The sequence below is a fragment of the Anarrhichthys ocellatus genome, unplaced genomic scaffold (genome assembly GCF_004355925.1).
Source record: "Anarrhichthys ocellatus isolate YVR2014 unplaced genomic scaffold, GSC_Weel_1.0 scaffold2, whole genome shotgun sequence".
Lineage (NCBI taxonomy): Eukaryota > Metazoa > Chordata > Actinopteri > Perciformes > Anarhichadidae > Anarrhichthys > Anarrhichthys ocellatus.
Window position 1 is genome coordinate 6,896,206 of NW_022280032.1, and position 26,512 is coordinate 6,922,717.

Here is a 26,512-nt window from a genome sequence, read left to right on the forward strand (position 1 = left end):
AAGCACATTTGATTTTACATTTTACGTTATGCCAGTATTTTACTTTTTGTATTTTTGTATTGTCCTCTACAAGCCATCTTTAGCTGCTAGCTAACGTTTGGCTAGCAATGTACTGCTATGGGTAACGGTAGAGGAAGGAGGGGCTAAAGACAGGAAATACGTCATCAGCCTTAATCCACTCGATTATGTAGCAGTTATATGCGAGATGTTTTCATATTTTATTTGTTCAGTTAACTGTTGAGTTATGTGAATCTTTAATTCCGTTTAGCCTTATTTCCTAAGATGGTTTTGATGATTTTGTGTAAGTTGTTTAAGCTGATTGGAAATTCAGTTTTAAAGCATTCTGGTGGAGAATTACTGCATTCTTTACATTTTTAAGTGGTGATGTCAGTCTTTTTTTTTTTTTTGGTAATCTTTCATTTGGTTCCAGCTTGTCTGCCCACTCTCAACATCCAGTGTATGCCCGACTGCCTTGCAAAGAGGATCTCAGCCTTGCTGCTTTGAGGCCTAATCACAGAATTGTTATCCTGATATTTACATATTTCCTCCTGCATATTCACCAGTTTTGGGGAAGTCTCTTCATTTTTTGTAAAGTTTCCAGACCTAGTTCCCCCTATTGTTACACCATTAACTGCACTTATATTACTATTCACAGACATTAACCCATAACAACCAAAACCCATTTGTCCTTAAAGGAAAATTATAGGGGATATAAAACAGACCACATAGAACACATTTCTGAAAATAGTTTCTAAATACTACCTTTTAGTGGCAAAGATCTGAAATGTTACATATATGTCATATTGGGCGTTTACATATAGATGTTTTCTTTATTTGAAAACCAATCAACTTGGCCTATTTTTTTTTGTTTAAACGTCTTTTGAATTCAACAAAAGAACATATTTTAACTAAAAATAATTGAATCAATTGAGCAGAAATTAGCTAGTTCTGCCAAATGTGCTGACCAGCCAGGCGGCCATTTTGGAAGTGATGCCATTGGTACACAAATAAACTCACGGTCACATGACTTTTCCAGGATGTTCAGTATGTGTCACTTAGGGACTTTCCAGGATATTTAAAGTGTCTGTGACAACTGTGTCACCGTGGGTCCTTATGGGTTCCTCAATCTTTCTGAAACCCATCACGTAGGGTCTTATTTACAAAGAGATGCCCTTAATTGAACTGAATATTTCAGATCCATGTGTCCATCCGGGAGGTCTCACATTTGAGCTCAAAAGCTCCCAAACTACAAATATTTTATAATTAAAAGGGCCAGTATGTAGCATTTCGTGGGGGATCTATTAGCAGATTCATAGAATAGTCATAATTGTTTATTTTAGTGAATAATCACCTGGAACTAAGAATCGTGTTTGCGTTAGCTGAAAGTGAGCCCTTCATGTCTACATGGAGCTAGTCCTCTTCACAGAGTCCGCCATATTTCTACCGTAAGCCAGAATGGTCAAGCCAACCTCTGGCTGTAGAGAGATCATTTCATCACGTTTTTGCATTACCTGACGGCCACTGTAGTTCTCCGACACACTTGTGAACGAATGCAACCAACTGAATACCCCTCGACTCACTCCTCCCTTTCAAAAAATGCGGTAATGTGAGCTGCCGAAGGCAAAAAAAAAGTTTGAAAAGTCTGGACTGAATGACCTAATAACCATAGTGTCGTTTTGACAAGTGCAACCCTTTAAAGCAATATTTTTCTGAAAGAAACAACCAAAACAATAACAACCAATATTGATACTCGCAGTTCAGCTACAACAGAAGACACAACACGAGAGAATTATTTTTAAAATAGCCCCGTAGTGGTCTTTTTATTTACACAAATTGAATAGAGGTAGAACCATCTGTATTATTTACAAATTTACATTCAAAGTACACAGTTACATAATATATACAGTGACATAATCCTAGCAAACTACTTCATGTTCCCTCTGGTTTCAATTAAGTATCACAAGATCTATGATGAAGTCCCCATGACGAGCAAGCCAGGTTCATGTTTATTTTAAGCTCCATGAAGCAACACTTTTGATATTATCACTGATTCAAAGTAATGTGAAATTGTTCTGTGGCCAAACATTCTGGGAATGCATTGTTAAGGTGTGGCTGACGACGCCCCTGCTCGGGCGAAGGTGGGCTGAGCTATGCTGGAAGTTATGCGAGGTCACGTTATGACTCCACGTAGTAATACGGAGATTAAAAGATAAAGATAATAAGAGAGTATGTATGCTGACATTCCTGAGAAGAGGACAAATTGATTCATATCACCTGTGTGGGTTTACACTAGTTGTTACGGTTGTTTGTCCTTCATGCAGACTGTATGGGTGAGACTCATCTACTTCCAGGAGAAGACGGGTGTTTTTGCAGCAAAGGGTTTAAATGAAAGTAAATGCCGGACTTAACATTAATTTGGTGGCCTTAAACATAACTCGAGTGGATGTGTAAGCTTACAGTTGTTTACCGACAGGTTAGCCAGAACATCATGATGAGATCATGGTACATGTTTCAACGCTGTCAAATGTGCCTGGGCAAGCAGTCTGATTATTCAAGTTAAGAAATCTCTCTAGTCTTGAAGTGTTATGACATTTGATCTGTGCTGCTCTTCTGCTCTTCACTTCAACATCCTGTCATATGACTTTCCGGAGAGGAGATGTCAGCAGACATAACTGGTCTAGAATTAACCTTCTAAAGAGCTGCGCCTTAAGTTTCACACAGGTGATTCAATTTCAATAACTTGAGGTGGCATGTAGGACAAAAAACGTATGATGCGATTGGGCAAGTTCAGTTGGGAAACGACTTCCCGTGCTCTGCTGCCGAGAGCTCCTCTCACAGCCACTCTGCTGATCTGCTGTAGACTGAGAGGGGTATCTACGGAAGAGGAAACAACAGAGATGAGATGATCTATATATTGACAGTGACAGCATGCTGGCTTAAAATAAACACACTTACTCTCATAGAACTCAAGGCAGAGATAAGGTGTAGAGCCCAGACTGGTGTAGTGGATGGGTTTTTTGTTCAGGTTATCTCTGGCGTACACGTTCCCCCCAAACTCCACAAGTAGATCAATCAAGTCAGCCCTCTTGGATTTGGCTGCATGATGAAGGGCCGTCTCATGTAACTTGGCAGCATTCACATTTGCCCCTTTTGGGGAAAAGTAAGAGAAAATTGTATGAAGAAGGAGAAATACTTCTTGTTTGTAGCATTTGTGTTTATACGCTAATTGCAAATGCATTATAATCAATAATCATTGGACCCAAAAATATTTATTTTGACCGAGAAGACAAACTTGACCTCACCTGCATTGAGGAGAACTTTGGCGCAGTCATAATGTTTCCTTGCACAGGATACGTGAAGCGGCGTCCCATAGTGGCAGTCGTGGGCCTCCATGAAAGCTCCTTGATCAATCAGGAACTGAACACAATCGGAATTTCCTATTGGGAGAGACGGGATAAATAAAGTCGGTTTAGAACTAAATTAAAGGTTCTAAGAGAAGTTAATGTAGATATGGTACTCCAACCAGAAATTCGGTCTTAAGTATCTAACACCCAATTCCTGTGGGCTTTAAAAGGTGGCTGCATATTGTAGTTTCCTTCACAGAGTACTGAAGATGTTGTTCAGCATGAATAGATTTTGAGTTTCACTTTAAAGCTTTCTTCTTACTCGTCACTTCCATGTTCAAAGCAATGCTGCAATCATTCCAGTGTGTTCCAATTCCTAGGCAAGCATAACCAGTCCACGTTTGTCCCATAGGCTTAATGGTAATTGTATAATTGGTTTCTGATTCATTGCTAGCTCTAAAAAGGCTTTTAATTAATAAGCAAGAGCTCTGGTATTGTATTTGTTTTCCACATTTCTGCACTCTCTTCCTGTTTTGTGTTCCACGTCCCTGCCTCTTGGAGAAATGTCCTATTACAGGAGACTTTTAAAAAGTTTTAAACTTGTTACAACATGTATGAACTTAGCCTTGAGCTAGATGTGTTCCTGGCTCTATTCAGGAAGAACACTGACTCCCTTCGTGAAGGTACAGCCTGCTATGATGAATGTTTTATTGACTTTTCCAGGAACATAACTAGTTCCCCCACCTTTCACCTGCATTGACACAACACAAGCACTGTTTAGAAACAGGTTTGGCAATGCAGGACAACTGAAACAAAGACCTCTTGATAATGCACAGATACAGGACTCAACATACATACATCCCTGTGCGATGTTGTATGCAACAAGACGCACCTCCCATGCAAGCCTCATGAAGTGGTGAGAAGGTAAACAGTGGAGGATTAACTGTTGCTCCGTACTCCAACAGCAGCTTGACACATTCAAGGCTACCCGCTGCACAGGCATCACACAGCGGCGTGCTTCCATCGATGTTACGAGCGTCCACCTGGAAGACACAGATACAGTCAATAAACAAGAGTCCCTCGTGCACTGATGGGGGAAGCCATCTCTGACACCATCTCACCTGTGCACCAGCATCCAGCAGCAGTCTGACGCATTGGGTCTGTCCCTGTATGCACGCCTCATGCAGCGGGGTGATGGAGTCGATTGCCACAATGTTAACTGCTGCACCGCCCAGGATCAGCTGCTGCAGCTGGAGGGCCCGGCCCTCTGCAGCGGCCACATGCACCGCTGACCGGTCCGTCCAGAATCCAAGACCATGAGCTGCAAATGTGTGAAGCCAAACAATACCGAGTGTCTGCATGTTGAATTATGATTCAAGTTTATTTAGTCATTCCAACCATTTAAATACAGCTGAAATATAACTTTATTTATATTTAGCCTCAAGCACAAAGTAGAGAAAAAGATCCACAATTAGCTTCCTCAAAAACATGACAGAAAAATAATAAAGTCACTAATGTAGAGCATGATCCAAACTATCACGAGCTACAGCACTAGTGTATTGGATCGTATTACATTGTAAGGTGTGTGTTACTGGCTCCATTGATCTGTTCAATCGCAACGAGCTTATGCTTAAAGTGCTTTCACAGGCACTTTAAGAGAGCATGCTAGCTCACAATGGCCTAGCTAAACGTGTGACAGCTAGCCACCATGACATCAAAGCTAATGGAAACTCTTGTAGCTACCAGCCATGGATACCAGCCACATCCGGTCATTCGCTTGGCTAAGCTACTTACCGATTTCTCCAAACAAGGACGGTCTGGTCCGAGTGATCTCCATCATTTCATGTTACCGTTTTTCTTTTCCGTCGACCACGAAGACTTCAGTCAAACATGCTGTTCATTTTGAGGCAAAAGAGTAAAGACTGGAAGGGCTGCATTACCGTAAAACACGCGGGGTGGTCAGTGACGTTGACGTCCAGTACAAAACAAACAAAAGCTATGAACTCTGGGAGATGTAGGCGACTGACTTTTGGAAAATCAATCAAGTAAAACAATTGAATGCCATAAATATAAAAAATATAAATACCAAAAATAAAAAACAAATGTTTATTCCTATTTAACAATGCAGAAAAAAATGGGAAAATGTATTTATTTACTCGAACCTTTACTAGAACCTCCTGGTTCATGGACATCAGAACCACATGAAACTGAACATAATGTCCTACTTATGAGTTAACCAATTAAGATAAAGCGTTTAACTTGCGCAGTGCAGCTAAATATGTTTGGGTGTAGCCACAGATGGCCCAGAAACTACTGAGTCCCCCTTGTTAAACCATCATGCTTGGGCAGGTACATGCTGTGTTCGTGTGGTCTGACAACTCTGAATTGTAGACCAATTTTAGTGTTTGCAACTGCTGAAACAGTGGCGGCTTGTGAGATCCTTTTAGTTTTTATCAAAATATGAACAACAGACTCGAGTGAACAGATGTTGTAATACCTTTTGTGGACTGTACCAACACACTAAATGTTCCTATGGGTTCAGGGGAATGGAAAATGGGAGAAATGAGAAAACATTCAGAGGCAACATAAAAGAAGTTCAAAAAAATAATTCCCAACATGACTCTTTGGGGTCATTGTACATTTTTTTATTGCATTGCAAAAATAAAAAGGCAAACATGTATTGCAAGTCCGTGCAATCTCCGGTGCTGAGAAATGAAGCCAACGTTGAAGTGCCAAACATTGCAGTTCCTTAAATGTCCACTTGAAGCTGGCTCTGAAAGCAAATCGATCTCCATAGAAGCAGAAATAAACCTGTTTACAGCTTGGTACAAAAAACAGTTTAGCTCTCCAAAGCTATTATCCTCATCCAATGCAACTGAAACTTTTGTTTAACTCACCCATGTAAATTATATTAAAGCTTAAAGTTAGATCAATAAGGGCGTGTCCGCTTTGAGTGTCTACTCCGACAGGAGCCACCTAGCTTCACAAGGCTCCTCAGACCCCTATAGGAGACGTCACATAGACTACATCCACTCAGGTTATGGTTTTGACGATGAGAGCCACGAGACTCAACCATACACCACAGTGTATTTAACCTCAAACCAAGTTAGTGTGCACTTGTTAACGACCAACAGAAGCAGAATGGTCTTTAATCCAAACTCTGTCGGCTAATGGTTTCTTTTCACAAATACTTACATTATTATATCGGCAGAAATGAAAGTAAAAGTTTGGTGCTGCCTCAATGTGAGTGTTTTAACAGTTAGCACTGATCCAACTACCTCCTCAAGCTCTAGAGTTACACCTAAAAAACAATGTGCATATACATATGTATTTATTATACAATCAAAATTATAACCTTACACTGCCAGGCTGTTAACGTAACGGGTAGAAACGCGATTTTTGTCGATTTCGGTTCGTTTCATAGCTAGCAATCATTCACTATTCACTGAATAGAGAACAACACACACACACACACACACACAGAGGAGAAGAGAACCGCAGGCGCAGACTAGCTTCACCAACACGACCAGTTTGGTGTAGACTTTCAAGATGGAGGTTTCTCCTCGATAGGTTTCTGTTTCTATTTCGAAGCGGAATATACACGCGCTGATCAGCCCTGTCAGAAGACCGAGGATCTGTCTTAACTAAAAAGGATTTATTGCCCAAAATAAGCGGATTTAACTGGACGTTTTTCCTCCTACGTGTTCGGACGGGTGCATATTTTCTGTAACTTCCTGGTTGTCGCATTAATATGTCGGTTGAAACTGCGGCGAAAGCTCAAGTTACTTTGAACGGTTCTCTCGTTTACAGCACTACATGGGACTTCATATTTATATTGTAATGTTTAAGAACAACTGTTTTCATCGAAGGGCAAAACGAGAACGACAGATGTCATAAGTATTCAGCAATGGAAAGTGGGAATGGTGGTGCCTCGAGTAAAGGTGACGAGCTTCTTTTTTGTCTGCTTTTTTTTTTTTTTTCTTCCTCTCCTCGTGTAACGTAACTTTCAACAAGAAATGTGGATCGTATATGTATTTCCAAGTATTTGTGAGATATCCACCTCCTGTTCTCGTGTGATTAGCCTAAAAGAAAAGGACGCGTGGACAAGGTGTCGTGTCTCACAGTACAAAAAGTCCCAGCCCTGTGAAACTTTTCCCTTGAAGAACAATTCGCTGTAATTTCGCTCGTGTCGCTTGCATGTCATGCTAACGATTGTACTTGTCCTTTTGTGTACTTCTAGGTGTTTTAGTACCTGTCTCAGAACGGTCTGATGTCTTTCAAAGCAGTATTTTGGCCCCACTTAAAAGTGCGTACTTGTACGAGGAGTCGAGACGGTCTTTCAGGTATAAGTCCGCTGTGCTGGTAAAAAACACAGCACTGGAAGAAAAGGTCAGTGCACACCTTTAGTCATTAAACATTAAGCCACGTGTAATGGCTAACCTTAAATATGTTTATTTATTAGTGGCACAGGGTTTGATGTCATAGATATACTTTTTTGTGTGTAAATATTCCCATTTGATTCATGTATCTCTTCATTTGTATATCAAATCCTTTATGTTAAAGAAATAGTGGAAATAGGAACTGCTCTTAAATGCCACAAGAGGAACCTCAAACATATCCTTAAATGACATTATCCAGCTTTCAAACTCATTTCTTCTTCCTTCTTTTTACACCAGTACAATGCGTTCCGTGAAAAGAGACGGAAATTTGGTTATTCAGAGGAGGAGCTGAAGGAATCTTACGGCTTTTTGCTGTTTGAGGATATCAACCAGGTAAAACACTGGCACAACTGAGAAAATTCATGCTCATACAAATCCTAGTGATTATGCTCACATCGATATATTTGTATCTGTTTGAAGGCAAATGCACTCAGTGAAACTGGTGTGCTCACTGGAAACAGCACATGTACAACTCTGGGAGATCCCTCGACAGGTAAATAATGTTGATTCATGTTTTTCCTCCTCTCACAGGGCAGTAGTGTCAACCAGTAGTGAGGTCACAGCGACATGTTACTACAGAGAGCTCCACCACCACCAACCTACAGGTCATATTACTACGCAGAAAACATCCAAGTAAACACTTAGAAACAACAACTGTTGTAAAATATAGCATGCATTTACTTACTAGTCACTTGATTCAAATTAAAATAATTACAATAAGCTGTTTTATTTAAAGTTATTACCTTTGTTCGTGCATGCAGCGGTCCAAAGTATCTGCAATGTAGATCGAGCTAAAGAGAGGTCCATGTTGAGAGTCTGGTTCGCTCCTGCCTTTGAAAGTGAAAGCAAGTTTAAAAAGCTACATGAATTATAAAAATGAAAGTGGAAGACTTTCTGCCGTGAAACAGAAACTAAATGTTGGCCCACAGGATATGAATTGTGTTGAAAGCAGAAAGACAATGAATACAGCATTTGTTTTCTGTTTCCCAGTAGCTGTTTCCTTTAACTGTGATATGAATTCCTATGATGCTTTGCTTTATAACTTCACATTTTAAATGTTTCCTCTCAAATATTTTGTCTATTATCCCTCAAAACACTGTGATAAGTGTGGAAGTTCTCAGGTGTAAATCAATGGCCAAAGTCCTTGTTTTTCTGTAAATGTTGGTGTGAAACTGCGCACGAGACCAAGAGCTCCACTGTGTCACATGTTGTTGAATGTAGCAGCGTTGCACGGGGTTAAGTTAGGTTGTGCTTCACATCCAATGTCTGTTCTTGCCTGTACTCTGTTTAAGTTCCTGTGACAGACTTCCTCAAATACCTTCACATAACAGACGCATTTCTTTTTGACGTTACGACTGCATTGCCTAATGGCCGAAAGAGACATTTTGAAAGGTTACACAGTCATTTTTTTTTTTTTCTATTATGTCGTAACTTTCTTCACTTTGTCAGCAGCACACTGCTAGCGGGGGACTATAACAGACACACCAAACCTGTCTAACCAGGTTGTTCAGCCGCCGATATTCAGACTTGCAACCTGAGAGAATTTACCTGAATGCGACCTGTTGTCAAGTTTCTTATCTTTGCTCACTGTGAATGTATTATAATAAAACCTTCACCAAAATCCTATCATCTGGTGACCATTAGAGGTACGGTCTGCTGCTGGGAGATTACACTTTCTCCTTGTGGAATCAATAAAGTTTGATTTGCCGTGTGGAAACTAAGAACTAAGTGCGTGTAAAGTTTTCACTCCTCGTCGACTTTCTTTTTTATCTTAAAATCTGTTATTGGTGAGCGTAAAGAAATGTATGTATTATGTCTTATTAAAAACTGTACAAAGAGCTTAATGTGACATTGTTTTGAGTTCACCTCTAGCTGCAGTGGGTTCAGATCGCTGGTAATGGTGTGGTCCTTGACAGCCGTGACACATTTGTCTTTCCGGGTGTGGCCTTGCTGCTCTGAGTGTCAGTTGTTTGGAAAAATCTCTTTCGTGACCATTCCTGTATTTATTTTTAAGTGAAAGTCTTCTGTGTTTACTCAGGTGTTTACATATCAATGTACTCTGACTGTCTGGATCTTAATCGCTGGTATCATGGGAAGTCTGGATACATTGCCATCATCAGGCTGTCAAAGGTATTGAAAAAATTAAATTGTGCAACATTGTTTTCACTCATGGAAAACAATTTATGAACATCATTGTCCTTTTGTTGTTACCAACAGGGTAGAGTTAAACAAGTTTTAGAGAACTACACCCAGAACTTCACTGCACCCACTGTGGGATTTGACTGCCATGTGTCCGAACAGCTGCCCTCGGTATCTCCCAAAACCAGCTCTTTCCTTGCCTTTGAGAGAACTCAGGTAAGTAGAGGCATGTAGCGGGTGATCGAAAAACATGCAGTGATAATACTTTGTGTCTTTCCTCTCTGTCTGTGTGTTGACACATCTTTGTGAGCACAATATTGTTGAGTACCTAAATGCATGGTGATAAGCGAAATATGTCTTGTTTTGTCCTCGCAGTATTACATGTATGAGCTGCTAGATGATGGAAGCAATGTGACAATTCAATCGCCCAGCGCTGCCTGTCCTATTGCCATTGTGTCATTTTCATATACGGATACCAAAGCAACACTTGAAGCACCACAGGAGAAAAGGTACTCACTTCAGCAACTCAAATTGCATTTCATACAAATTGAAAATAGTTAAGTCACGTTGATTAATTGTTTCCTGATTTCTCTTTTCAGTGAGGAGAAAAAACTCAGTAAGTAACATATAATTAATGGCAAACCTAGTGTTTCTCCATACTTATTGCCATCAAAAAGAGATGCAATAGCACTGCCCTAAAGTAGTTCGGCACAATAAACGGCTCATATACAGCTGCCAAAATGTCATTGAAACAAATGCATAGCAATATTCTAATACAATATTCTTGTACCAATATCCATTGAGTGACAAAGGAACGTTATAAATTTATTTTCTTATTTTAAATAATTGTTTCATTTCATGTTTTCTTTGCCCCTAGTTCATCAGTACTTTCCGTGGAGGGGCCAGCTTCAAATAGGCCCACAGGTCTATGATGTTGGGCTGCGATCTACAGCAGGGGCCTTGATCCCTGTAGTGCTGTAAGTTAAGATGTGCTCATAGAAAATGCACACATTTTTTATTCTTTAATGTCTTCTATAATTTAGATTATATAACTTAACCTAACCTGTCTGTGCTTTGTTTTTTTTTTCCTTTTAAGGCCACCAGTGGTTAAAATAGACCGAGCCATTTCCATGTTCAATCTGCGACAGCTGCTGCCAAGGGCTGCCTTTGAAACCTGCTTTTCTGGTGAAGGTGTGCTGTTGGAAAATAATTGAAAAAATCAGCCATATTACACTGGAGTTACATCTTCAAGGAATGTCTCAACGCAATTCTTTGATTTATTGAACATTTCATTAATGAATTTGGCTTTTTCTTATGTTTTTTAGTCTTTCTGGATGGCTTGTACTGCAGTCTGTGTGAGTTGGTTTCTTCTGAGGTGGAAGAAACTCGCTCACTCTCTCTACTTCTGCAGGAGATCAAGGAGAACGATCTTGTGAGTTTCTGTTTATAATCCTGCCAGAGATTGCAGGCCTTATTCCATAAATTGTAAAAAAAAATAATAGTCACAAATATGCATCTTATCACAGCCCAAGTGTTGTTTTAATGTGACAGTGAGCAACTTAAAGTATTCAATTTAAACTGATATGAAATGCAGAAAACAAGACAAACCCTAACATTTTTACAATTGTTACAAGCAAATGATTGGTGTTTTTATCAAAGAACGACAAACTATGAATTGATTATAAAAATTGTTCACCATTTTCTCTGTCGATTGTGCTGCATTATGTGTTTGTACAATTTTACTTTCTATCCAACATCCAAAAACTGTACCTGACAAACATGCTCATTCACGCACAGGCTCTCACCATTCAGCTGAATGATGGTGGTTTTCTTATCCTGTTGCACTCCACCCATTTCCTCACATATGATGGTAAGCTATGAAAAGGATGACAGAGCACTATGCTGTCAATCTCACAACAAAACTTGTTGATTTCTATCATTTTTAACAACTATGATTCAAGTTCATATCAGCCACATACAGTATATTTGTTTTCTTCAGATACTGGGTCCAGTGTGACTGATGTCCTGCAAGGCATGTTTGTGTTTCCAGACTCACAAGTCATACAGAGAGGTGATTACAGCATATGTTTAACAATGGATGTTTTCATTCGATATGTTGATATTTTATGAATACAAAGCAAAGATTTAACAGTTACACTTTCTTGATTTTTTTTTTTTTTTTTTTCACAGACACTAAATTTCGGGAGAAAAAGCTTGCCATCTCATCTGAAATCCTGCATGTTCTACCGGTGCTGAGTTATGCAGAGGGTGAAGTTGAGAAAACACCTATTGACCCAAGTGAAGAGCTCTGTGAAGTCTTGGCGCAGCATATGCAGACTTACGCATCACTGATAAATCCTGGGTTGGCATCAAGTCCCACGAGGGAAGTCAGCATCTTTCCTGATCAGTATGATGTACCAGATGCCCACAAGCACCTCTACTCATCTCCGGAGTGGACCGACAAGGCATGGCAGAGCTTCAGGTCATACCTGAGCAAACCAGAGTCTTTTCAACTGCCACTGTCCAAGGCTTCAGAAATCCTGGCGGCTGGACAAGAGGAGAGAATGGAAGACTTTGATGATGATGTCTACATCTGTCTATCATCTCCTGAAGGGCCACCAGTCAAACCTGTTGGCATAGAGTCAGAAGACCAGTTGACAGGCCAGACATCTCCTGTAAACAGTGAAACACCTGCGGACACTTGTATAACAAATGTGGGATCAGAAGTTGATTTAAAAACTGTGCCTCAAAGTGTTGTACCAGATGATGTGCAAGCTGGAGAGGCCACCAAAGACATGAGCAAATCTAATCTGAGTGTGCTGATCAAAGCTGATGACACGGGGGCAAAAAATCTCCTGACCCCTTCGATATCAGATGACCTTCCTGCAGAGCTGATTGTCAGCATCACTTCGGCAGAGCAAACTGTCACTGGTGAGGGTTTAAGTATGATCAGTACTGTGTCTGCCACAAAGCATAATGACTTTCAGCTTTCTGGTTTTTCAACAGCCAAAGGAGTGAACTGTCTGCATGATGAGAGTGTTGCAACCACAAAGGTTTTGGACTGCCCTGAGGTCACAAATCTCACAAAAACAAAACGGAGGAAACTACGCAGGGGACATTACAAAAGTCGGAAAAAGGTATCTAAAGCTTGCATTAAAACTCGCAGTTTAAAAATACCAGTGGAGGATGACAACTTGAGTCGGAAGAAATACCAGGCAAAGAAACCATCAGGTCATCCTTCAAATAGTGATCGGAGGAAAGTACAAATGCGAAAGTGCAAATTTAGACACCTATCATCAAAAACTGGAAAGGTGAGCTCCGCTTCTGTTGGATTAGCAGTACCAGAGGAGAAAAAAACAGACCCTGAACAGCAGAGCTTGGAAAGCACCATTTTTATGGACTTTGAAGCGAGTCCTCTGAGAAAGAAAACGGAGCGCTGGGACTTAAAGCCGATCATCAGCGAATGTGGAAGAATCTTGGTTCCTCATGGCTCTGTAGATTTTGCTGATCAGATTAAGTCTTTAAAGGAGAAATTTCAATCTACAAAAGATGAACAGTGTCCTGAAAAAATGTTGGTGGATACCTCTGTGAATGCTCATGACTCGGACAAAATGGTGCAAGAGTCCAGTCCTACTTCGGAGACAGCAGTGGGCGAAACAGAGGCCACAACATCCAAGGATGGAAGGAACCATCTTCAACATGTCAGTGATGTTAATCCTGAACACAGTATTTTAGGACCGTCAGATGATGGCTGTGGTTCATTGACTTTGAATTCAGAGAGTAGTGAGCTTTTTTCAAAGACTGATGGAACAGCAACTCCTCCCTCAGAAGCAGTTAAAGGAAAACGCACTGATACCCTCTCCCCAGGAAAGATTGCCAAAAAGGGTGAATTTCTGTTGAGTAAATTAAAATCAGTTCTTCTACGAGGAAAGAGAAAAATTGATCTCCTTGTGTCAAAGGAAACAACGGCAGATACTGCCCAATGCACGGATCCCTCTTTGAAGAAGGGCAAAGTTGACTCTCACTCTGGGAACCTGAAGAGTAATTATGCAATTACAAGTGTCCAGGACACCAACGTGTGTGTCAAGGAAGTTTCAAAGATGCTGTCAGTTGACCCTATTTTTGCATATGCATTAGGTCTGACCCCTAGAGAGACGGCAGATAAGATACAGAAAACTGATGGTCGGGATACTCAACCAGAGCAAACCATTTTAGACAAACAACCTCAAATCCTACACAGGCCTTCACCAATCTTTGCGCGAAGGGGAAGGATTAAAACGCTCAAAAAGCATCAAGGCATCTCTACAGAATATGTTAAAAAGAAATGTAAGTCATATTTATTCAATTCTGCATGATTCTTTTGCATGATTTATAACATCTCCTCAGTATTGAGCATGACATCAAAACTAACTGACACCTTTCTTGGATCTTTCTTGTCACCTCTGCATCTGTCCTGAGCATGCTATCGCTGCGCTTTGCCAAGTCTTTGCAAAGTCTTTGCTAGTTCTTCATTTGATTTTGCTCTTATCTTGCTTTTGCTGCATTTTGTCCATCGTATGCATCTGCGCCCAAATGTGGTGGTGTTGGCTTTTTAAACCAATCCCTTTGTTTGAAACAATGACATAGTTTACACGTTGGTGACAGGTTTTCTAATAGTAATACGTTAGTATATTTCAAATGCTTTCAATGTGCTACTTTTTCATTCTGTTACTCTTTTCTCTCTGTTTTGTCTTCACAGGGTGGTTGCATTTTCAAACCCCAGCTTGTTATGCCAGTGAAAAACTCAAATTCAAAGAGTATACTAGGGATAATTCTGTCAGGAAGACTGTTAAGGAAAAAATTAACAGTGCTTGCTCATCTACAGATGCTTTGAGCTTACTTGCTGACTTGGCACTCAGTGCCAGTAATGACCAGGTTCCACCACAACCTGACCCAGCACTTGAGAGAAAAACTGAGACAAGTTTGAAGAACTGTGACCTTTCGAAAGATCTTACCAGTCCTGAGCAAGAGTCAGTTCTTCATTCTCTGCTTAGACAGCCTGCTGCTAGATCCATGCAGCCTCTTGAGTCTACTTCACCAAACCCTCTTGTGGAAGGCAGTGAATGGGTTGGTTTGGTATCTAAAGAACATGCTTACTCATTGCCCCCGTCTTCCTCTCTACTGTTGGGTTTGCCAGGTACACCTTTCCCGGTATCCCCTTTAAGTGGTTCTACCAGACTGCTGCGCCATCACCAGACAATGTATGGCAATGGAATTAAAACACTACACCCCTCTGTTGGCCAGGAAGACAGTAGTGAACAAAACTACAGGACTCCAGAATACCTGAAAAAACACATGGTGCGAAGAAGAAAGTTCAGACAGTCCCGCACCTTTGTTAACAAAGATGGATCTATCCAAGTCACAAAGCAATGGAAAGAAGACTATGACTTTAATGTAGACAGCAAGTTTACAAATGACTCAAAGGATAGAACCATCATCCGAGCCTTACATGGGTATGTACATTGTATTCCTTATTTATACAGGAAATATAACGTAATAGTAAAAAATGTATCTTTAGACTTCACATAATTTAAGTGTTATACGTTTGTATCTAGTTGACAAAAATGGTAAATATGTGGTAAAGTGGACTTTTAGTTCAGATGTGATTCAACTGAAAGAGCTAATTTTTGTGCATTTCACATCTTCGATAGCCCATGGGATTTCTCCCTGCAAGACACCAATGAAGAAGTGCGGCTCATCGTCCACATGTGGATAGGTCTGTTCTACAGCCGGTCAACAGACAGGTTCTTTCATGTTGACTCATACCCATGTTCAGAAGAGAGTGATTCTTTGGAGGTGTCCAGTGGAATGGTTTATGCTCCAGCTCAGTCTGAGCTCAAGGCCAATTCATTTGCTCCTTTCCCGAGTATTACAGACACTTTGATTTCAAAAGCTTTGGACTTCAGCAAAAAAGATGACTCTATGTTGGACGAAGGATCTGGGATTTTGGACTTGTCACTGAGAAACTCCAATGCCGAGATTGTCAGTCCAGATCCACAAGTCAACAAAAAGGAGACTTCTGTGTCCATTGATCGGAAAGAAGCAAGTGAAACATTAAACGCACTTGAGTCATCCGTGGGACCACAGGAGGCAATTGCAAAACAGGTTGGGTTCTAATGTTAATGTTACATTAAAGACAAACTATTATGCATTTGTTTTTGTCATGATTTTGAGATGGTATTTACGATATAGATCAATAAATGATCAGATTAGTTTGCTTGCCATGCAGTAATAAACATACAATAATTTACATAATTAAGGGACTACCAATAGAGAACTATTGAAGATATTAGGGTCAGATGGATTGGAAAATCCACTGTTTTTCTGTCAGAGTGCTATGGCATCTGAATGACAGTCACAAGCTCCCTCTGCAAAATCCGCTCAGACATTTTGTCCATAGCTCTTAACAGTTGTCTCTGCAATGGAGACTTTGAACAGGGCTCTCTCAGACATCATGTCCCTTGGGATGCTGACAAATCTTGAGTCCCTGAAAGACTTCCAGAGTTCAATTCACTACTCCTTTTAGGTTTATTCTGTCAATCTACCAGGTTCTACTGTTCCACCATCTGATATAAACACTATGAAATGCTATTTGGCACATAAGAACAAACAAAAAGGGGGCTATCCTTTTATTCTCTGGGGGGGATACTCCAACACATCAGCATACAACCAGGATGTTGAGTATCCTCACATCCACAAGGCCAGCACCCTGGACAACTCCAGACAAGGAGAGTCCAGCTTCTATCCAGGAGCTGAGAAATGTGCCCAACTGCGTATAGTCCATTAAAGGTGAAATTCTACATACTGATTGCTGATTTCAGTGGTTAGTGATCAACTAGACAAGGACTTCACCTTTGTCTGTTGCCCAAACTAACAGTGTTCTAGACCATTCCTTTCCTTGTGGTTGGTGGCCCCTGAACAGAAAAGGCCCTGCCTTTTTTTTGGGCTCAGGCTGGCAAAGTTGCATTGGGCCAGGCCCAGCTGAAAGGCTGTCCTGTAAAAACTTCCCTCCCAGGCTTGGCTTCAAGAAGCAGCCCCATTTTCCATATTCCGGATAAGGTGGCTATGTCCCGTTTTGGACTTCTCATAAGGGGGTTCATACCACTCCTTTTATGGCCTATAGACATTGATCAATTGGCAATGGGAGAGCCTACCAAGAACTATTGTCCATGATAACACAGCTCCCATGCAAACCCCTCAATCATCAATGCATACTCCTGGTAGAGCAGAAATAGATTATCTGCAGTTGACCTAAGGGTGAGCTTCAGAGATGGCCAATCACATCTTCCTTTAACCCTCCCTAATGGGCAGTCTAATGGATGTCCATCCCACCTTCTAAAGCACCCAATGGTTTGCAGTAGCAGTGTCTTAACATGTCCGTCTCGTACCGCCCTCTGGTGATGCACACATTTACCATATGGACTGTGCATACCATGTTGCTGATGTAGTGTATGATTGCTATAGGGATTTAACCAACTGACAGGGGATGCCTTCAAACATCCTATTTATTGTATTATGGCTCTGTGCGATTGGTGGGCATAAAATGGATAAGGGGACAGAAAATCAGGGAAATTTAATGCCAAAATGGTACTTTGTTTATGACTGATGCACCCGCATGTCAGGCAGCAACTATCTTCTTAAAGGACTTCTTCACCATAAATTTGCCACTTGTATATCAAATGATCATTTTAATGGTGAAGTATACCTCTAATATCGAAATTAATACAATGCATTTGTGGTTACCTTTCTAATTGTGATTTACAGTATTCATTGTTGAAATCTTAAAAAAATCCCTGAGAGAAACACCAGTCATGGTTTTTTAGTGAACAAAAGATATTTGTACTTGATATAATTCTTATTCCGTTTTATTTTTATGCTTCCAGCGTTCCAAAAAGATGGTACACTCCAGAGAGATCATTAATGAGATGAATGATGTCAGAAGTTCCGATGAAAATAAGAGGACTTGTACCCCGTTGCAAAATGCTGGGAGTCTGGAGCACACCAATGTACCATGTTGTAAAGGTGATGGAACAACCATTTCTGTACGAGAAGAAATGGAAAGAGTATCCGTTCAGCCAGAAAATAATCAAACGGCTTCAGGAATTAGCCCCGTGTTACATGGATGCAACAATAAGAAGACGGATATAAAGGATGGAATAGAAAATTCAGAAGCTACAGAGATGAGTTCAGTCCAAAAACATGGAATGGATTCATCCAAATCTGTGACAGACGAAGAGGTAGACTCCAACAGAGAAGCAGGTGATGCGCTTCATACAGTTGAGCATGATGAAACTGAAACCAAAGATGGGGAAAACTGGAAAGTGAAAGAAAAGCCATACCAAGAAGGCAATGTAGAACCTTCTCCAAAAGGGAGTCATACAAATGAGGATCCAACAAACGAAGAATTGGGTATAGTGTGCAATGGAAATGGTTTGGAAAATGAGAAGCAGTTGCCTCCAGAGGAGCCGAAAGCAGTTTCACCTAGCAAGGCTGAAAATGTGAATGAAGATGTGGATTGTTGTTCAGTGCACGAAGGTAAAGAGATGGAAGATGAAGATCACATTGGAAAAGAAGACGGACTTGATGAGAAAGACGGTTGGATTTCACCTGTGGACACTGACAGTGAATTAAGTGATCACCCAGTACCTATATGTGATAGCCCAAACTCTGTAAAGACAGATTGCGTCACAGAGAGTAATCCAGAACCACCATTGGATGAGCAACCATCTCAAGCTGACAACAAAGAAGATCCCTGCCATGATTTGCAGTTGAGAAAGCTGTGTGCAAATGGCAGTGTGTTGACAGATGAACCTGCCATTTCAGAAAAGTGTACTCATGCTCCATCAGAAATGGATCCTTTTTCTGATGAACCTGCTGTTGAGAAAAGTTCAGAAAATTATATTTGTTTGACAGATATGGTACATTATCAGAAGCTAGCATTATCCATGTCTGACGACAAGTGCAAAGATGAGCCTATTCCCCAGACAAATGACAGTGTTGAAACAGGAAGCCAAAACAAAGTAATGGTAAACTTCCATCAGAGTAGTGATGATCATGAAGATTGGGATACCAAAGCAATTAAGGGAGAGCAAAAAGTTGATAACACAACTGAAAAAGAACTATTTCATCATCAGACTCATTCCCCTCAGTGCGAAGCTGAAGTGGAACTCACTAAAGAAACAGATCTCAAACGGAACGACAAAACAATTGAGGCATTGGAAAAGATCCATAGTGAGGTTGTAATTCCATTTATTGGAATAGACACCTCTGGGGAGGGTAAAGTACGACCACATGATTCACACTCACAAGGCAAGGTTGAAAAAGTTGTTCAAGGCCAGGAAGAAATACCATTCATCAGTGAAACTACCTACCCTGAAACGGTCTTACCCACAGAAGTATGCAGCGCATCTCAAATGGACACTCAGAAGGCAGAACTGTCTGCTGGCAAAATATCACTTATTGATGCAAGTGATACAAACCATCTGGGAGGTGAGTCTGACGACCGATGCTCCACCCCTACTATGGATGAGAAACCATATGAGTACATAACTTCCTCTGGCCCTAGAAGTACTAGTGTTTCTGCCTTTAGTGGTAGTGAAACCTCCAAAAACACGACTCAGAAACGTCTTGGCAGAGGCTCAACATCAATTGAAGATGAGATGCCTCACAGGTCTACAGTTAACTGTGATGCCAACCCTCACCTTGATCCTCATCCTGATGTTGAACTAAGAACTCTAAGAGTTCTACGAAGTATAGACAAGTTCCTCTCCAAATCGAGCCTCGGTGACAAATTCAGCCAGATTGAAAAAGCTGATATGAAACGCACTCTTGATCAAACCACTAACCCCAGAAGCAAGAACATCACCACTTGCTTTGCGTCAAGCCATACCTCAATTGACTCTAAGGACAAGAAAATGAGCAACACAGCACCAGCTTTGGTGCCAGCCTCTACCACACAAGAACCGAACACAGAATCAACAGGTCACTTTCTTATATCACCTTTCAAAATTAAATTAGAGGAAGTACTTGGTGTTAAGTTGCAGCTACAGAAAACTGACTCATCAGTTCAACGCTATTTTGAAAGAACAGATAACATACAGGAAACCTCCCCAGGGCAAGATTATTGTCAAACCTACAGATCCGTTCCCACTATTGACAGTTTGGAAGCTATTAACCCAAATGTTGACCAGGATGTACATACAACAACATCGCAAACTAATTTAAGTCATGAACCACGTTCATACAGTCAGCGTCCTATCATGGCAGTGAAACCATCTAAGAGTGATGAAAGTCAAGGGGATTACATCTCTAAAAACAGACAAATTGAAAACGCTGTAATGTCACATTTCTCCAAAGATAAACAGTTTAAAAACCTCAAAGTTACATACACCATACCTGCTACCATGCTCTTGGTGAAAAACACAGAAAGTCTCAAGAGAAGTTCTGAAGTAGTAAATGTTGACAAGCAAGTGGCCAGTGAGGTTTCTTCAAAGAGCAGTTGGTTATCAAATGTTAGTGACAGTAAGTCACAAGACATTTCAAAACTCAACAAGATGCCCTCATCCCTCCCTGTGCAGTCTTTCGAATCTGCAAAAAGTTCCCCTAAGCTCGATGGTGGAAACCAAGTTTCAGTTAAAATTGAGCAAACAACTAAAAAGAGCATTCAGATGACTCAGAAAGACTGCTCTGTTGCATCAACTTCACATGCAGATTTCAACGATCTTTCCCTGGGACCTCAAAGCTCACTCACTTGTACGGTCCATAACAACCCCCGGAAGAGATCTTCTTCTTTTCTGGAGCAGGTTTCTCAGAGGTGCATACAAGATGACCTTACCGAGGCGTCAATGGAGCAGGAGTGCCTTATCTTCTCAGAAAAAATGAAACATCTTATGAAAAGGACTAAGAGGGGACCCATCAGCCAGCAGGACACACATGACAAACTGAATTTGCCTTGCACCAGTCCTTTGACTGTGCACTTTTGCAGTTTGGAGGAGCAGGACGATTCAGTGGATCACTTGACCACACATTTGGACACACCGTTACTTGTTGGACAGAAAATCAAGGTAGACATGTCTGAGAGGAAAGACCTGGCAGATTCCACAGAGGAGGAAAAGACTTTGCGTCTTCAAAACATTTCTCAAAGAGCAGGGAACCTAATGGAACATGCTGGAGTTTCTGGTGTGACTTCAGAGTGTGCCAGGCTGTACAAGGCAAGGATGAAAGATGTTTGTGCTGTCAAAAAGGTCCCATCTAGACCTAAGCACTTCAGAATGGATATAGGTTACCCAAAGACTGAACCAGGGAACCATTTTGACTTTTGTGATCAAATGAAGAGAGAGCTGGATAAAAGTTTTCGCAGTAATCTGAATTCAGTTGTGAAGAAATCCTGTAAAACAAAGTACAGATTCTACATATTGGTGATGTCAGAAGATGCCTTCTTTGAGGAAACCAAGGTAAGACGACTTTTCAACACACTTCCAATGCAGTATTTCTATTGACTATGTTTCTTCAAGGATATACCATGTACAACTTGCATTTCTGAACTAGCTAAAGTGATATGCCACCTAAAATGTAGTTGTTGACAATGTTTGACTTCTGTATAGAAGGTGCCAGCACACGTTTGTTTGCTCCTCAATGGAGATCAGAGGTTGTGGTCAGCTTGGATGGAAGTTTGCACAGTGGAAACATCCATTCAATCTTTTAAGTCTACCTCTGACGAAGAAGCGATTTCTCTGCTGTTCATCTGTATGATCAGTATGTTCCCACAGTTCCTCAAAATGTGGCTTAATATACTGCGTCTGTATTAGTCCTCACACACTATCCCAGAACTATACTTTCTTGTGTCCTAGCTTACTCTGTGGCCAGCCCAATGCTACACTTACAAAAGTACTGTCACACATTTAGTGAACATAAAGACCTATTAAAAAAAACATTAAATAAGGTTAACATTTACACTTTTGGATGCCTACCAAGCCTGAACTTTCAGTTCACTTTTTCTGACGTTCCCCTCCCAGGGCTCCAGCCTACCAGTGTCTGTTGATCAAACACAGACACCAACACGCCCCACTGAGATGAAAAGAAGCATTTCTGATATTTACCCCAAAACTTATTTCTTCCTTTTTAATAAATAAAGAACTACTGACAATACATTTGTCAAAAAAAGTGCCTTCAGCCATACTTAGGTCTGATACAAATCTGCCTGAAATTTGTCCTAACTGCTTTGAATCCAAACTGATCACAGCCTCTGAACTTCATTACGGAGCATCTACGAACATGTCACTGCTCTCTTTCAAGCCTGCGGGGGTGTTCCATAACAGAAAGATACATTTTGGGTGGAGTATCATTAAATACTATTCCCATGAGGGTTTTAAAGGGGTTATTATACAAATCAAAAATGATGTCTGGCTATTCTTTCTTAAAAAACACATGGTTTGGATTAGTTTGAACATCTATTTTTGTGCATTATGTCCATGGGATTATGTCCTAACTGGCTGCGAGTGATATAGTGTGCAGCGTGTTGTTTTAGCTGAACCTTTGTCAGATTCCCTGTTTTTATTTATTCCCATTGCTTGCTTTGAAAACCAGCAATGGAATAGGAATGGCTGGGTCCTAGTTAATAGCTGTCAAAATGAGGAGATATCTTTACTATACCTCCTCATTTTCACTACAAGAACCTAAGATTGCCAGTTTCGTACTTCTCGTTGGGTATATTGTATTTCCAGTAATTATCACAATACAAAATGGGGTTTGTTGAAAAAAAAAAAAAATGTAGGAAGATGGCATGTCCAACTCACCCATCTTTTAAGTGGTTACGTCTCCAGTCTGACAGCTGATAGGTATGTGGTTTGTTTATGTGCCGAAAGGTTTCCGTTAGGACACAGTGTTACGATTTTGTGTGACTCCTATCATGTGGTGCATTCAGTGCACGAGGTAGACAGCCACGTTAGTGCTGCTTTTCTTTTCACAACCGAATATTCATATTCGAATAGGTTTTTAATTCATTTATTTTATTGTCGTTTACATATTTGCAATCAAAACATATTTTAAAGCAAAACGAGATTAATTTTAATGTTAAAGCAGTGTAAGACTTGCTGATGGAAAATGGCTTTTAACATTTTGGAAATTTCTTTCTTGATTTTCAAAAAGGCACAGTTGGAGGCAGAGGGCCACACTGCTGTACAGCCATCCCAGTTCTTCCTTGATGAGGATAGTTCTTCATCTCTGCTCATCATCCTCAGGAATGAAGACATTTCAGAGCACATTTGTGAGGTAATTGATCAGCTGGTGAAAAAGAACATGACGGGAACAAAATGTCTGGCACCTTTGCGTCCTCCTAGTGCTCCTAATGGCAATTGAAAGGAAACCAACCAATCGGAGCCGAAGAGCCTCTAACGCAGCGGTCATGGCTCAGTTAGCTGCTGATTCTGATTTAAAAAGTCAAACCAGGCAGCGCTGATCAAATATGAATCAAGATTCTGTTACTGCATCGCCCCTTTCTGGACTCCAATGTTTTCAGAAACATTTTATTGTACTGTTAACTGTAGAAGGAGAAAGTTTATGACCCGGCCATCATATTAAAAGAGTCGAGCCAAACCCAAGCCCCCCTTCCGGCCGGAGCAAACTTTCTCATTTTAGTGCTAAAGAGTACGCTAAAATATCTTTCTGAAAACATTTGAGGCAAAAAATAGGCAATACGCTAAAATAACCTTAATTCATATTGATCAACGCTGCGCTTTTTTCTTCTGGCGCGGTGGAATCCTGCAAACGCCATGTTGAGCACTAGTGGGCGGCAGAGGAGCCAGATAATCTGTCTCATGTACTACTTCTATCAGGATACAGTGATACTTTGAGCAAATATGATGAAATAGTAATTTTTTTTAAATAAAAGTTACCAATTGACTGCTTTCTGCTATCTCAGGTCCCACATTTGGTCAAGTTGAAGATGTCACCAGGTGTGCAGTTTGCTGGAATTGACGAACCAGATGATGTTGTGAACCTCACCCATCAGGAGCTCTTCACGAGGGGCGGCTTCATAATGTTCGACAGCGCAGCGCTGGAGCCCCTCAGCCTTTGTATGTGCACTTTTTACTGAATACCAACTTTTAGATTTTGTCATTCAAGCAGCCATGATAAACTCATGATATCAATTTTCTATGAATTTTAAGGCAACATGAAAACAATGTCAGAAATCTTGCAAGAGCGTAGCAGAACGGGGAGGTGGAAATGGATGATGCACTACAGAGACAGCCGCCGGCTGAAAGAAAACGCGAGGTAGGGGTTGACTTTGGAAAAGTAACCACAAAAAACTCTTGTTTCTCACTTCCCTATATAAGAGGTTACAGGTGTTGTTGGTCTTTTTTTACTGACTGGCCTCTTAGCATCCACGACAGTGTTTTTCCATATATTTTCTTCTATGTTTGAATTCATATCTCTTTCACAGATTGTCCTTATAAAAATGTTGCCTGTCTGAACATTGTGTCTCTTCTCACATCCAGGTTAAGTAAAGAGGCAAAAGACAAGAAGCTCTTCCTAAACTTTTGCCAAGAAGCTGGAATACTGGAGGTCTTGCCTTATCACGAGTGTGACCTCATGTCAAGGGACCTGCCCAACTATCTCACATGTTTGGTCCGTTTGCAGGTCCAGAATATATCGGCCCGTTACCCTATTTTTATTACCGGTGAGACACTAACGCACAAATACATTAACCGTACCTTTACACTCATTGAGCCTCATGATATTGTGGTTTTATTTTGAAGGTGTCTGGCCCATTTACATGACGGACTGATGTGCTTGTCAATTAATGTGCATTGACCCTCTTAAATATAGTGAACATAAGTATTGACATGTTTTTCGTATTCTTACAGATACAACAACAGACAGCGCATTTGGAAAGAACGGAATTTTGACGATGACCCTCCAATCTTTCCTCACGAGTTCTCCAAGCGAAACATTTACAGCCTGACCTGGAGAAAGTCAGATAACACACAAACTGTGCAAGAACAATAAAAAACCTGCTGGATGTGAGGAGAAACCTGCAACCTATCATTTCATGGTGATTTCAAACATACTACATTGTATGGAGCAATAATTATTGATTTAAGATTTGACATGTTCTTTTGTTTCATTTGTCCACTAAGTTATCAGTCAGTTAATGGTTAGAGTGACAAAAATGCCAATATACAGGCAGTTGTACTGTGTATATACTGTATTCACTTTGTAATATATTTTTATTGTAAATCGTTTTTTTAAAAGTTTATATTTTGTGTTCTTTACAATCTTGGCGTCTTACATTTGCAGCACAATCATTAGTGTTTGTTTTAAGTACAGTTTGACAATAAAGCTAAATTAGGCTGTTTTCAGATGGTATATAATGTATATATTTAAGTATAATACTGCACACTGTACAGGTTGCTGACAGTTATCCTCAACTACAGTGTTAATAAGGAGCACAACAGTTTAACATTATTACTAAGATATTTGCTATGTTTATATTTGATGACTCCCTACAGAGAAATTTGACTGAGAATAAAGATGTTTCTTTAATTGTTTTGCTTTAAAAATAATCACCCACACACAACAAATCACCTGACTACACACAGACCATCCTAACTGGAAAAAAAGGCAGGTGACAATGTTAAGAATGGAAGGATGAAGTGGCCTGCGGTTCAAAACGGCAAATTTACTGTCTTTAGGATTTGTGTGTAGGTAAATGAATACACTCATAAACACGCAACGGAGAATCATAAGTAAGAACTTTAACCAGAAGAGGGCCTCACTTAGAATACAAATCTCTTCGACAGGAGTGTTCTGGTCAAGACAGCAGCAGCACGTCATACAGAAGGTTGCAAAACCTTAAAGGTCATAATGCTATAACTGATTCCATTAAATTGGATCAGCAGATAGCATGAGAAGGATAAAGTACAACTGATAAAATTAGAAAGGTGCAGTCAGTTGAGTGCAGACCTCCGTAGGGTGTGTCTGCAACCACCATTGCTGTAATGTTTGATAGAATCACCCTCAACTGTCTTAAGAGTAGACTGCAAGTGTATCACACGTGTTTTTCACTCGCATACGATGTCATTGTAATCTATGCAGTGGTTCTGCACCGGCTCTATGTAGGCGTATACCGTCCTCCATCCATCCATTTTCCTCCGCTTATCCGGGGTCGGGCCGCGGTGGCAACAGGCCAAGCAGGCTGACCCAGACTTCCCTCTCCCCGGCAACATGTTCCAGCTCATTCTGGGGGATCCTGAGGTGTTCCCAGGCCAGCTGGGAGATGTAATCCCTCCAGCGTGTTCTGGGTCTTCCCCGGGGTCTCTTCCCAGTTGGACGTGCCTGGAAAACCTCAAGTGGGAGGCGTCCAGGAGGCATCCTAATTAGATGCCCGAACCACCTCAGCTGACTCCTTTCGACGCGAAGGAGTAGCGGCTCGACTCCAAGCTCCCTGCTGATGACCGAGCTCCTTACCCTATCTCTAAGGCTGAGCCAGGCCACCCTACGGAGGAAGCTCATTTCGGCCGCTTGTAGCCGCGACCTTGTCCTTTCGGTCAC

At 40.8% G+C, this 26,512-nt stretch overlaps 2 protein-coding genes across 6 annotated transcripts; one reads left to right on the forward strand and one right to left on the reverse strand.

Annotated features, from left to right (window-relative positions):
• Positions 1-1,618: 1,618 nt before the first annotated feature.
• Positions 1,619-8,614, reverse strand: LOC116391205 (ankyrin repeat and SOCS box protein 13-like). Its single transcript, XM_031861588.1, has 6 exons — positions 5,139-8,614; positions 4,466-4,665; positions 4,237-4,387; positions 3,303-3,437; positions 2,956-3,147; positions 1,619-2,874 (listed from the first exon to the last, which is right to left on the reverse strand). Exons 1-6 carry the CDS (start codon positions 5,182-5,184, stop codon positions 2,714-2,716), a joined length of 885 nt encoding a protein of 294 aa, XP_031717448.1. The 5' UTR covers positions 5,185-8,614; the 3' UTR covers positions 1,619-2,713.
• On the forward strand, positions 6,824-26,147 carry tasor2 (transcription activation suppressor family member 2). Of its 5 annotated transcripts, none has more exons than XM_031861538.1 (22): positions 6,824-7,285; positions 7,585-7,733; positions 8,021-8,116; positions 8,204-8,276; positions 9,822-9,913; positions 10,001-10,138; positions 10,298-10,431; positions 10,522-10,538; positions 10,800-10,899; positions 11,019-11,113; positions 11,248-11,354; positions 11,720-11,792; positions 11,922-11,993; positions 12,113-14,248; positions 14,661-15,414; positions 15,613-16,066; positions 17,845-21,414; positions 23,108-23,230; positions 23,880-24,033; positions 24,127-24,232; positions 24,457-24,638; positions 24,826-26,147. In XM_031861538.1, exons 1-22 carry the CDS (start codon positions 7,252-7,254, stop codon positions 24,921-24,923), a joined length of 8,757 nt encoding a protein of 2,918 aa, XP_031717398.1. In that variant the 5' UTR covers positions 6,824-7,251; the 3' UTR covers positions 24,924-26,147. The 5 variants fall into 5 exon arrangements, with proteins under 5 accessions (XP_031717398.1, XP_031717435.1, XP_031717407.1 ...); XM_031861575.1 differs by having other exon boundaries at positions 15,099-15,414; XM_031861547.1 differs by lacking the exons at positions 6,824-7,285; positions 7,585-7,733 and having other exon boundaries at positions 7,744-8,116; positions 8,204-8,388.
• The last annotated feature ends 365 nt before the right edge of the window (positions 26,148-26,512 follow it).

Bases quoted from the DNA above. Each gene is read 5' to 3' on its own strand.
- LOC116391205 (XM_031861588.1), bottom strand. From the start codon at position 5,184: ATGATGGAGATCACTCGGACCAGACCGTCCTTGTTTGGAGAAATCG. The intron at 4,388-4,465 runs GTGAGATGGTGT...TGTGTCTTCCAG, and splicing joins TGCTGGATGCTGGTGCACAG to GTGGACGCTCGTAACATCGA. The intron at 3,438-4,236 runs GTGCGTCTTGTT...CTCTCCCAATAG, and splicing joins TCATGAGGCTTGCATGGGAG to GAAATTCCGATTGTGTTCAG.
- tasor2 (XM_031861538.1), top strand. From the start codon at position 7,252: ATGGAAAGTGGGAATGGTGGTGCCTCGAGTAAAG. The intron at 8,277-9,821 runs GTAAATAATGTT...GTGTTTACTCAG, and splicing joins TCTGGGAGATCCCTCGACAG to GTGTTTACATATCAATGTAC. The intron at 24,233-24,456 runs GTAGGGGTTGAC...TCTCACATCCAG, and splicing joins CGGCTGAAAGAAAACGCGAG to GTTAAGTAAAGAGGCAAAAG.